We start from the raw sequence: 13,438 nt of genomic DNA, 5'->3' as shown, positions 1-13,438 counted from the left end.
TTTGTTTTACTGGCGGTAGCGTGGCACGGAGGATCTAACCCATGTTCCTCGCTTGCCCATGTGTGATCCTGGCCAAGACACTTTGTCGCCACTTCTCCTTTTTAGCAGAGTTGAGAGCACGTGGAGGTATCCTAACTCCCAATGTTTCTCCTCACACCCTGGCTGTTTGTCTGTCCTGCTGTGAAGGATGCTTGCTTCTTGTGAGCTGTTGCACCAATCGAATATTTAAGCATCTGCTGCAGATTGCAAGAGAGGCGTTCCTCCACCATTACAGCCTTTTCCACTCAAAATGGCGGCACAGGCACAAAGCGTGGGTCCTCTCAGTACTAGAAATAGTTGCCAAGCTTGGGTTCCATCGTTGTAGGTGACCATCTAGCTCTGTAAATTTACTTTAGTTCACAAGAGAAGGCTCTTTCCCAAAGGTGTTGATCAGTCCTAGCTTGATACTGAAACGCATGCCATGAACACAGCCTTTGAATGTACATAACACTAACAGATGTCCCGTTGTCTCTCCCGCTCTCTAGACCTTGTCGCAGTCTCTGCGGATGGCCGACCAGAACTTTGAGAAGTTAAAGACCGAGTCCGACCGGTTGGAACAAAACGCCAAGAAATCAATCAACTGGCTATTGTGGATAATGCTGATCATCGTGTGCTTCATCTTCATCAGCATGATCCTCTTCATCCGAATTTTCCCTAAGTTTAAGTGAATGCGCGCGGGCCCGTTGGAAGCCTCTAGCTGGAGAGCTGTAGCACTCGATGAGAGTCAAGTACCCTGGAACTGTACATTGGAGCAGCTTCTCAGATGGCTGCCAACCCTACCTTGTTAGCAGAGGATTGTTTCCAGGAACAGTCGCGAAGAGACCGAACTGCGGAATTCGTGTCCATGTTATCGGTTCAGACACTTCACTGTGGTCTCCGACAAGACTGCCCTGTACCGTATCTCCTGGCAATGCCGTCTGTGAGAAAGGAAAGAAAAGCTTTCTAGAAGGGAATTAGTCCGAAGTGGCAGGAATCGACATAGGTGGTATATGACAATGTATATTGGTGAATAGTCCACATAGGTGTCTAATATATGAGGTTAATGAAAAGTCACAGCACAATAAAGTGAGACCCTTCGAATACGCTATTCCTTTCTTGAGTTGCCTGCAGGTGGTTTCTGCATTTTCTGCAGGTGAAGGCAAAATGAGGTGTATAGAGGCGCAAAATGTGCTTCAAAATTTGTAATACCAAGATGAGTAGGACGTGCCTTAAATATGGACCCGCCATTTTTCTTAGCAAACTAGACACTTGCAACCAAAAAATGCCAGAGATTGTTCAAACTGCACACAGCGACTTCTTGGTACCATTTTATGTTTTTGTTCCTGCTTAGGAAGGTACTGTTTTTCCTCCTCTTCTAGTGACAAGGGTGGTGAGTGAACTGTGCTAAAATGGAGAACCAAAATTTCAGATTGCGGTCCAGTTACAAAGAATCCATTACAGTGCAGCATCACAGATCGAAAACAGTAGCCAAGTCCCCTGCTAGCTGGAGAACCTAGAGCTATCCATCTGGCTGCGAGTCAGCCTGGAAAAGGAAAAAAGAGATAGGCAGCACTTTTTAAAAGGAGTTCAGTGGCCAGACTAGACTCCTGAGACAACACTAAAACATGGAGACACTGCCAGCTTTTATATGTCTCTAATGCAGTTCTGAATAATTATAGTCGTTTTTATTTGTATTTAATCTTGCTTCATAATGCCCAGTCGCTATGGCATATCGAACTTGCTGTGCAAGGCCATAGACATTTGCAGTGCTGTACCCTTTGCAATTTTTGTGCTTATTTTTTGTACCAAACTAAAGAAGGCACATTTATGTAAAAGAAAACGAACCTTGAGCTCTTTCTTGAAAGATTTTTCGTTTAGAAATCACATTTTCTGTACAGAGTCAATGTTGTCCCCCTTACTGCACATCCTTGCAATATTCCACTTGGTGTGGTTGCTAAACTGAGATATGCCAATAAGCAAACTGCAAATTATGAGTCCTTAATTAAAGTGATACTTAAATTGGTGCTTTTCCTGGGTTATTGTTGCCAGACATATAAAAACATAATGTTATAAAACCGGTCCTATGGCATTCTAATTATTGCTCCTATTTTGTGCCGTTATCTTAGAAATCAAATTAAGATATAGTGGCTTGTTAGCTAGTGAGTGGAAGTACATTTCAGAATGAACCCCATGTTTACACATAGACGATGGGCTACTTGAGGGTGTAAGTGCATCTAAAATTACTGCTATGTTTACATGTAGGCAAGAGTCTACTTGAAAGTATAGGAATAACTGGGATGGCGCCTTAGTTTGCATGTAGATACAAGGCTATTTAACCCCTTGGCCGCGGTGGTAATTCCGCCGCGGGGTAGGGGGGGGCCGCGCAGCGCCGCCATGCTCGTGACGAAAGCACTCTGTCACGAGCCGCGGTTGCGCTGTGCTTGTGACGGAATGGTTCCGTCACGGCCCCGCCTGCTCAATAGAACGCGCCGCGCAAGCGCGAAATCAGCGCTGCGCAGGCGCGGCGGCCGGGCCGTGACAGAACCATTCCGTCACCAGCACAGCCCCACCGTGGCTCGTGACGGAATGGTTCCGTCACGAGCACGCAAGGGGTTAAAGGTGTTGCTAGGTAAATGGGTACTGTATTCACATGTACGGCAGGTGCTACCTAGCAGTGCAGGAGTGCCTAAAATGGCCACCATGGTTCTATGTAGGCAAGAGGCTGCTTCAAGGACTAGGGATAAATAAAATGGCTGTTTCTTGGCTACTGTATTTACATAAAGGCAAAAGTCTACTTGGACGTATAGGGATAATGAAAATGGTGGCGATCTGAGTCAGGGAGTTGTAGGTTCTGAAAGTAGGCACACTACCTTGACAAATGTTGACTACAGGAGCGTGCCTCCCGCCTCAGGCCCATCACTTCTGAGCCACCCAATTATAAGGTTTTCTGACGTAAACAATCTTTACTTTAAGGTGAGAGACGTAGGGCTCATGCAGACGCATGACATGACTTGACTACTTAGACAGGCAGGTACGTTAACAGTCCTGAGGAAGGCCTTCGATTGAGACAGCTTTTAAATGTGGGCCAGAACATGTTGGCTTGTAAAGGGGTAATTGAGACATTGACACACAGACCCCACATTCTGATTTTACTCATGTCTAGCGTACCCACCTATTAAAGGATATTTCCTGGAGTATACCCCAAGACCTTTTTATCTCTTGTTTTCTGGATCCCTGCTAAAAATCCTGTCACAATTTATATAAGAACTCCCGATGTTTTTGGTTGAGTCCGCCCTGTTGGTACCACCCAACCGGGGTATGGACAGGCGCCGATGATGAAGCATTCCACTATTAAGGGGGTGAGGCTTCTACTCCAAAATCTTTGGATTTCCTCTAGGACCTCATTTTTGGGGAAAATCAAGCCTAGTTGCTTCTATTTAGTTGTGATGACTAAAATGGCGACTGTGTTTGCAAGAGTTTATTTGACACTGTATGGATAGCTGACGGAATGAATGAACAATATTTTAAAGCGTTAGCAGTCACCTCACTGAGATGTCCGGATGTTAGGATCATATGCACATGAAAAAGAGGAACCAGCTGTAGAACTAGAAATCAAAGACTAGTAAAGAAACAAGTTTTATAGTGCCTTGTGGAAGTCTACGTCCAGGGGATACGCCCAATAGAATCGGGTAAGTGATGCCAGGATTTCGCTACCAACAAAGAAAAGGTACTGCCAGCAAATCTCATACTTTTGATGCATGAAATAGAAATTAGTCTAAAAGATGAGCCAAGAACACACAAGGACTAGATATGCAGAAACTTGGCAAGAAAGGGCACGAGGTGTATGACGGCCTTGTGAACAATGCTCATAGACTCAAACAGAATATGTGCAGGCACCGGCAGCCAGTCCAAAGCCTTCAGATACTTTGGCATTGCTAATACCGCTGCAAGATTTTGGAGTAATTGCATGTGCTGGACTGAGTGCTACAGGAGCCTGATATACAAGGTGTAGCCTTAACGAAGCTTTGAAGATTTAGAGCTGGAACAATGTTTTTCTGACATGAAAGGGGATGAAGAGGAAGTACTTTACATGGGACTCAAGCAAGGTGGTGTGATACTAAGAGTTTGATGATTTGTGCTGAAAGAAATGACGACTTTCTAAAATAATGGAAAAGCTGCAGGCCGTCAGCAAGATCTGGGAGGCTAGCGAGAAAAGAAGGCCACCAGGAGCTGAACTCTGTGTTTATATGTCTGCATGAGGCTGAGGATATGAAAAGCACTTATTAGGTAACATGTTGGAATCAAACAGTCTTTGGGCACTTGTAAGAATTAATCCAGTATGATTAAAGAAGATTTATTGAACAGCAGCACAGCATAACTCCTGACAGAATGGCAGCAGGATACAACTGCCTTCCAAGTACAAAATGCTACATTAGCAAAGCTCTGTTTAGAATGAAGAACTGATACAGAAACATAACAAGTCTCATGCCTTAAAGAAATACACAGATATACATGGAGATAATGTATTTATACTAAATAAGAAATGTAACAGCACTGCATAATCTTTAAGTAGTGTAATTCTGCAGAGTTACCTTAATTTCATTATTTCCTGAATGACTTAAAACATGTACTGTGGCTGGCCTTTAAAAGTGTTAAGACCCACCTCATGTGACCATGCAGGAAGTGGAGCGCGCCCTGTAAATGCTTGAGCATACAGTCAATGGGAACCCGCCAAGATGTCTCCTCGAAGGTGCAAGCAGTGTGTTTTTTGTACTCCGTCTTCTTGAGACTTCTCGAAGGGAGGATGTTTATGTAAAGCGTGCACGTCTTCCTTGCATCCTAGGAAGTGGTTCATCCTATTCTGTTTCCGCTTTCCCATCGCTGAGCCTTACCTCTGCGGAAGCCGCCGCCTTTACTTTTGATAGATGGAGTCATTCGCTGGCAGTCTGCATTGAGTACTTAACTTGGGTTCTAATTTTGCAATTAAATTCTCTTTGATTTTCTTCTTATCTCATAGCTTAAAAGATCAACATCTTTAATTCCTTGAGTAGTTGTTTTTTCTAAACTACTTGCACAGTTCTACAATTAAGAACAAGATTAAAATGTTGTATTATAGATAAGTTAGTTTCAAGATCTTACACGTGTTCTCATATGTCATCAAACTCCACCTTGATAAGGCACCATTTCCTGTGGACAAAGTACGTTCTACATATTATAGTATTGCCCCAAGAGAGAGGGATTCAACCATGCCCCCTTCACAGTACCATCTGCACAAGAATTCTGCAGCAGTCCTCCTCTCACTCACATTTTATGCCTACATAGTGCATTTCCCACTTTCGACCCCGTGGCACGGGCCCTCGAAAGACCACCACCACCACACGGAAGGTTTATATGTTGGTGCCAATAAGTGTCAATTTCATACGTTCATTTGCTAGTTGTGCTGGAACTTCGATGTGGGTAGTTGTTCATGAAAATGATTGTACCATTTACAATTTTATTAACCTCCTTTGACGTCACCAATGTATTTTCTTTTGCATATAAATGGTGTGTTCTATGGGTTTGTTTCTTCGTAAGGTGCATTCACCATACGCGTCTGTTGATGCTTGTAGATAAAGTAGTGGGCATGTCTGTGAGGCGTGAGCGTCATCACTAGTCGGCCTTGATCACCTTCCTGAATAAAAATTGTTCTCAATGGAAATCACAAAGACTGAAAATTCCGTGATTTCTAGTGCCCGGTCTGGGCTGTGATGCATATATTTATTTTTACTAAAATTTGGCAGTATATAGAGCATGTACGTACTTGAAGGCTTCTCCTTCTAAGCAGTAATCCTATTCTCTTTGGAGATGGAAACCTTTTTTTTATTTTTCTTCAGCAGATTTTTAGGAAAACGCAAGATTTTTAAAAAGTGTGCTTCTTACTCCATTGGCTGATTTACTGAGTCTCTGGAAAAATCTCCAGGTTTCATGAAAAAACAAAAAAATCCTTTGTGAGATCTGGTCTTCATGCCCCAAGACACTCAGACCTAATTAAGTAATTACTGCGATAGTTACCGTCATTTACCATTTACTACTGGTGCTGCGGGCCACCGCCTGCATCCCTCATTGAATTCATTTGTCTTTGCTGGTAGGGTGAGGTAGCCTGGCAGGACCTTTGATGTCATTCCCTGTCTGAGATCTGCTTTCATTTGGGGATGGACTCCCACTTGACAACTTACCTGAGGCAGCCCAAACTGCGCCCAAGATGGGCAGCAGTACTGTATCGCAACAGTATCTTCAGGGATTGGAGGGACCACTGGAAATTTTACACGTGCAGACCACCTGATTCGCATGCCTGGTTGTGAAAGGATTCAAACCTTGGTCTCCTCGACCGGCACAACGTTCACCATTTGACTTACAAGGAAATGCTCTGCATCAGCACAAGGAGAGGAGATACCAAACCACGAGTGGGATTGCTGTCGAGTCGTCCCTCTCCCAACGTGGTTTAAGTGAGGAAGACCCGAGGAGATGCCTTACTGGAAGCTGTGGAGAGAAGAACTCCTCTACCGACATGAAGCACTGAAGTGCCCTTGTCAATAGAAAATATTTACCGCTTAGGCAACCACTAAAGCTCAGCTGCCTAGAGGGACCTACAAGGGAGAGCCACAGCTGACGGTGACTATTACAGAGTCACGAGGTCGCCCCAGCCAACTAGCCTGGAGACAAGCGCCACAATATCTGAAACCACGAGGCTCCACTACCTTTAGTCCTAGAGGGGTGCCCCTTCTCAGTCCCTGACACTTCCTGCGCCTATGGGGTTCCGCCTTCCGCAGCTCCTGCGATTTTTAAGAAATTCTGACTTCAACCTCAGACCCGTAAATTAACAAGACCGGCTGGAGGAGATCACCACGATTATGAAAACAATGGAATCAATCTTCAAGGTCGAGCAATTTCCAAGACATCCCTGTTTGACTCTTTAGTCAAGACATTCTTGTCCATGCCAGCAGCCAGCTGGCCATGAGTATTTCCTATGGCAGTCGTGGTGCCACCACTACAAGAAAATCTCAACCACAACCAGAGGGTTTCAATATACAAGGCTCTTTTATCAACAACTTTGGGGCATCCCAGGTAAAAAGGTACCCAAACAACCACTCTTCCCCCAACCATTGCACTATTGCTACTTGATTTTAGACTCCTGTAACAATTGGTGAGCAGACCTGATTGACCACTGGGAACTTCCCGAAAAAGAACTGTTTACCTATAACTTACCAGAGTGAGCACTTCATTTCTTTTGGTTGTGGGTTGAGGCAAAGTCTTTCCGTAGATCATTGCATGAGTGTCAGGGCTTTTCTAAGCACATTTGTCAACAAAATGTCTGCATACCGGCACAGAATGGTTAATTCGGCCTTTGACCTGCTCTCCAAAAAGACCCAAGTGCTTCCTAAGAGACACAAGAGTACCGATAGAATAACCATGGCAACAAGGCTCTAAGTTAAACTAAAATCTATTGCCAAGCAGAATGGAATTCAAACATTTAGAATTGGTTCTATAGCCCAGAAGGTGCCATGCTCTTCTAGTCTTCAATATTCGTTTGTGTTCTTACACAGATGAGTAGAGATAGTATTTTCCTTTTTGAAATGAAAGCACTACCTGCACATTGAAATTATTAAGAGTTGGGGCCTGATTTCGATTTTGACGGACGGGTTACTCTGTCACAACATTGATGGATATCCCGTCCGCCGAAATATAAATCCCACCGGATATTATGGGATTTATATTTTGGTGGATGGTTTATCTATCACCGTTGGGACAGAGTAACCCACCCCCTCGAAATCTAAATCGGACCCTTATTCTTGGTGTCTATCTGTTTCCTAGTTTCTAACTACACACCTCACCCTGAAGGAAGCTTTGACCTCTCGACCAATCACCCTGATAAAGTCAATACGACATTGTGACCCGCAACACCAGTGGTGGATGACAAAACCTATCTTATACATTATATCTACAATGAACATTGGCAGTCGGCATGAAGGAGGCTACCATCGTGTGCAAGCTCAGGACCGTATAGTACAATGGATGCCATTATTTGCTCGCCCAAGCACACGTAAAAGACCTTCTATCCTTAGCCTAGTTACAACGAAATCAAAGGACCCCTGTAATAGAGGATTGAACAAAAGATTACCTGATAGTCGCATAATTTTTTTAAGTTGCATATTTAAAAAAACAAATGGTGAAAGTATATTTTGGAAATAATTTTTACAATTATGTAACGTTCTATAACAATCATTAAACAATTCCAACTGTTAAACTTCTAAAAAATATTCTAAGCGTTAGTAATTCCAGTTTTTTTTATTTATTACTAAGATTTCCCTAGTATCATTTTTCACAAAATAAATCCATATGTTTTCAAAATGTTACTTGGATTACTTGGGAGTTTAAAAACAAAAACAATTAATTTTTTTCATGCTTAAAATTTCTATATACACTCCAAGAGGCAACAATACTCTTCGGGAAGTGAAAGCAGAGAAAAGAGTCTTAGTCTTCACCCAACAGGTGAAGTAATCACTGGATTTCGATTGGGGTAAAAAACATCTCACTGGGCGCCCTTGTGGACTAAGCAACCCACCTTTTGCCAAATGTTCCATATTTCTGGCTTTCATGACACCACCGGTGAAGCCAACATTCATAGACATCGAGATCTGTGTCAGGTAGGAAAGGAGACATAAAGTTTCCGACATTGTCTCTCTGTTTAAACGCAGCTAACTAGCATGATTGAACGGGTTATGCTGAATGTCCCTTTTCCAGTGGTTTTCAGCATTCCTCCTGGTCCCTTCGTAAGGTATCCTCAATCGCTTGCCATAAGATTTTCCTGGCATTCTTGAGCCATTCGCAGTTGGTAATTCCATTTGTATAATCTTTCTTTTTTTCTTTCCATGAGCCGACAAACAGAGAAGGAATATTGGCTTTCCATTGTCTTGTAGTCGTTCGTTATAAACCTGTCAAAAACGTAGATACAGTCATAGTCAGTCAGTCAAAATCCTTTATTCGATCAATTACAAAATGATAATAAAAGTACATATATAAAAAAACAATTTTCGATGTTCAATTTCATTTAAAATCCAAAATACAAGTTCTTTTTAGCCTAACTAAAAACTTTAAAATTAAATCTATAAAAGATTATCCGTTCCATGGTTTTACTCCTATTACATACTTTTCATCCAGTGATTGATTCTAGTGCTGGGTTTTTCCTTTTTTTCATGCACGCCCATAGAAGCGAAGCTAATGTAAAACAAGTCAAAGGATGTGATAGACTCTTTAAAAAATATAGTGCCACCCTAAATTGTTTAAAATTCATCTTCTGCAATATCGGTTTTAAATAACTATTCCTCTCCTTCTTATACAGTTTGCAGAATAAAACAAGGTGCAGATCAGTTTGTCTTGACAAGCCATCACAGGGGCAAAAAGTTAAATCAGAATGGTTATATATTTTACCAGCGTAACCTAACATAAGAGGGATCATATTCAGACGAAACCTAATCAATATGAATCTATGGTGTGCATTTGAAACGTCTGATAGATAAAATAAATATCCTCTCTATCACTGGGGGATTGATCTATAGTTCACCATTGCCTGCTTCTTACCATGAGTTTCCCTTCTCTCAAACTCTACCCTCATCCTAAACAATTTTTTGAACTTTTCTTTAGAGATCTTTCTACATTCATCTGGATCTTGAAACAGTTCGGGTAACCCAATCTTGTTTAGGAGTTTTTCTACGTAGCACAACCATCTGGATCTCCTCCACTTATTCATGTTTAAGCAATTCTTAATTATTTTTCTTTGTCAGGGGGGAGTGTATCCCTGCTCCAGATTGCATGCCACCGAAGGACAGGTACCAATTGTATTGAGTCGGTGATATAGGGGAGTCCCAGTTCTAAGTGCAAAATGTAGTTAGGGGTCGAGGTGGGGAGGCCAGCTATAGATTTGAAAAACTTGTTTTCTATGGTTTGCAGTGCACCCGTTTCGACAGCGCCCCATACGTCACTGCTGCTGTAACCGTAGCCTGGTAAAAAAAATGTATTGGTAATAATGGCCTATCGCCCAGTTTTTTAGCAAAGATCTTTACTGCCGACAGGGTTCTTTCCATTACCTCTATGCGTCCTTGCACTATTTTTGTCCATGCAAAATCCTTATCAATAAAAACCCCCAAATACGGGAAGGAATCCACCACCTCAATCCTCTCATTCTCCACATGGAGGTACGGTGTTCTTTCTCTTTTCCTTCCCCCCACTATCACAGCAAAGGATTTGGTACGGTTCACCCTCAAATTCAAGTGAATCTTAAACGATACATACGAAGATATGAGGTGCTGAAGGCCGGACCCAGTCCTGGCCATCAACTCCATAGATATAGTCAAATATATTGGCTTTTTTCAAGATATGATATCTATATCGATATTCTCCATCTCTCTGACCTGAAGATCAGCTTGCCATTATGAATCATAAAAAGCGTCAACTTTGTGAATTTTCTTATGGAACTTTGAAATAACTCATTTAGAATTTTCTGAAGCACATAGCGCTGACATGAATGGATTAGGAGTCAGTTTTGTGTCCAGTATATTCAGCTTCTTCATTTCTAACGTAATTTATCATATAAATATTTTTGGCTGTATAGAAGGGGCAAGATCCTCCAAAGATTATAACCTTCTTTGCTTATCCACCAAATCAGCTAAAATGATCATTTGCTCAAAGGCTATAAATTTCAGGATTTCTGTCGATTTATGTACTGTCTTGAATTATTTCTAATTAATCTTCTTGAAATATTTGGAATGTTTAAGTTTCTTACATTGCCGACCAGTAACTAAATGTAATGTTATACCATGTGTCTGTAGCTAGAAGAAAATACATCCAGTGTGTTCTGCAAGCCCAGTAGTATGTATGAAGTTTGAGCGTGCCAGTAAGACTTGCGTCAGCCACTATGCTAAATTTAAAGGTTTCCGAATAAGATTCTAGGTTATAGGTTTGGAAGTGTTAAAACAAAAAACAAGCATTTGCAATGCAATAGGTCTCGCATTTGCGAGAGTTTAAGCTATTGGCACTGTAAATGACAATGCCTTCTGATGGAATTTGGAATACTGCACCTGATCCCCCAGTAACTCCTAATTTACCCACAGAGTTCTGTCCTATGACTATGGATGCTTCCCCACTTGTTACCGGCCCCATCAGGATTAAGAATGGCCATGTAATTAAAGCCCATATAGGATTGTATTTAAGGTGCATCCACAGACCACAGTGTGGCACACTGACATGAAATAAAACAGCAACATTAATCACTAATTCACTATTCTCAAGACTTTGGACTGCAAGTCTACCATCACCAAAACGTTTACTGAATTCAATGGATTGCAGTCACTGAAAAACACAGCCCCTTTTCTCCTGTTTACTATAGCGCTCTGACGTGGGTAACAGCAGCACTGAGTTACATTACATAACATCAAGTTCTCTGTTTTGTTTACAAACATCTTTCTTCCCCCGCCCCTTGCCCTGTTTCCTCCGGGGATCTCCTCTCCTCTGTTTTGTGTAGCGCTTTGAAGCGGCCTAGGACCAATATTGACACCATACCAGCCACACTTGTCATATCGCATGACCTTATAATATGTATTTCATCACAAAGCATGTCCCAGACTTGATTATTTTAAGCCTTTTTTCATATTTTTTCTTTATCCAGTTTATAGACACCAGTCATTTGTAATTTCGATTACGATGGGCATAAAGGAGTTAACTGTAGTGGTCTCGCCCTCCTATCCTGGGGCCACTAAGATGACGTTACCGTATTGTCTATATAATGTTTTTGCAGCCTAATTACTGCATCGGACGCCTACTCTTTACCAACCTCTCTACTGAACGTAATGTTGCTATGAAAACGTCAATTAAAATCTTTTTTTTTTTTAAATGGGCACAAAGATTTTAAAATAAAATTGTTTTCAAAGTACGAATAGCAAGATCGTTTCAAGATTTATGGATGTGCTGTGCACCGGAAAAAAAGAAGAAAATGACATTGGAATTATAAGCCCCCCTATGCCAATAAAACCGTAAGATTGTTAAACAGATGCAAGCTCGCAGCTTGAATTCTGCTTGCTTGGCAGTCTCAGATGACTGACTTATTTCTTTTTCACTTCTCCATCGACAATAAAAAAAAACTCTGCATGCCTGCAGTCTCTGAGGTCGTGCGCACTGAAAGAGACGCCGTGAGCGTGCACCTCAGCTGTCCAGGCGCACTCTGGAAGAGACGCCGTGAGCGTGCACATGGGCGGTCTGGGCGCCGTGAGCGTGCACATCTCTGTCCCCCTTCGACCACCAAATCGACGAGTATAGGTCTCGCCAAGGCGACTAGCGCATGCGCTGCGTCGCTTGGCAAGACCTAAAAAGGATTTTGAGAAAATTACCATTTTGACAAAATTCAAACGACTACAATTGATAACAATTGTTGTGTTAAATTCAATAATTGTTTGATTTTGGACCATTTTGTTAGCCTATAACCAGTCTTCCGGGTCTCTTATCACTACTACGCCAAAGTATTTGACTTGGTTTTTCATGTAAGTATTTCATTTTGGTTATCAGACTCCATTTACTAAGCCCCGATTTCTGTTTTTGTGGTGATTTTTTTTTAGTCTGAAAACTGCCTGTACTGTGTGAAAATCTATATAATTTGTGGATCGACTGTTGTATTATTGGTGAGTATCGGTGGGTTATCCTCATAAAGTTTTTTTTTTTTTAACAACTTTATTTTTGTGCAGGGATGAAATGATATTGGCGTGTCACGCCCCAAACCACACAACATTGGTACATTTATGTCACACTTCCACAGCCATCGTGCCCGCATCCCTGGGGCCGGGCGGCAACATCAGAAACATCACTTAGTGCATGGTAACGCTAAGGCTGACACTTTCCACATGCATTTTTTCCCAATCCTGCTTTTCGTTTTCTACCCGCAACTCCCCCCCCCCCCCCATCCTCCCCTATGAATCAACCAACTAGTAGCTGTTCCAGCTAGAAGGGAAAACAGTCCGATCTTCCGTTTCTCACTCAAAGATTCGTTGCTACATTCGTGTCAAGTACATATAATAAAACAGTTGCTAGTCCCCCCCATCCATTTCGTTGTGCAATACCCAGTATGGGTGGTACCTCCGTACTCCCTGCGTCCCGCCACTCCTTAGGCCCACCTCGCTTTCAGGTGTCCCCCTCTACCCCTCTCCGCCTTCCTCTCCCTCCCTGCGTAACCTCGTATCGCCCACCTCCAGGCCATGGTATTGTCGCCACTTACTCCATACCTTCCGGAATTTCTTAGGGCAGCCCCTCGCCTTGTATGTCACCCTTTCTGCTGCCATATAGAGGTCCAGCCCTCTCCTCCACTCCTCAATGTCAGGCCTCTCCGCCACCCCCCAAT

At 42.4% G+C, this 13,438-nt stretch overlaps 1 protein-coding gene across 1 annotated transcript in view; it reads left to right on the top strand.

Moving 5' to 3' along the window:
- The window catches only part of USE1 (unconventional SNARE in the ER 1), a 32,743-nt gene extending 30,645 nt beyond the window's left edge, over positions 1-2,098 (top strand). The window contains exon 8 of the mRNA XM_078670691.1: positions 525-2,098. Within this exon, the coding sequence (XP_078526817.1) occupies positions 525-707 (183 nt within the window). The 3' untranslated portion in view covers positions 708-2,098. The remainder of the gene's footprint in view (positions 1-524) is intronic.
- The last annotated feature ends 11,340 nt before the right edge of the window (positions 2,099-13,438 follow it).

Source organism: Lissotriton helveticus, chromosome 12, assembly GCF_964261635.1.
Source record: "Lissotriton helveticus chromosome 12, aLisHel1.1, whole genome shotgun sequence".
In the NCBI taxonomy this organism is placed as follows: domain Eukaryota; kingdom Metazoa; phylum Chordata; class Amphibia; order Caudata; family Salamandridae; genus Lissotriton; species Lissotriton helveticus.
The sequence above is the reverse complement of the archived record's forward strand: the minus strand, read 5'-3'. Positions and strand labels throughout refer to the sequence as shown.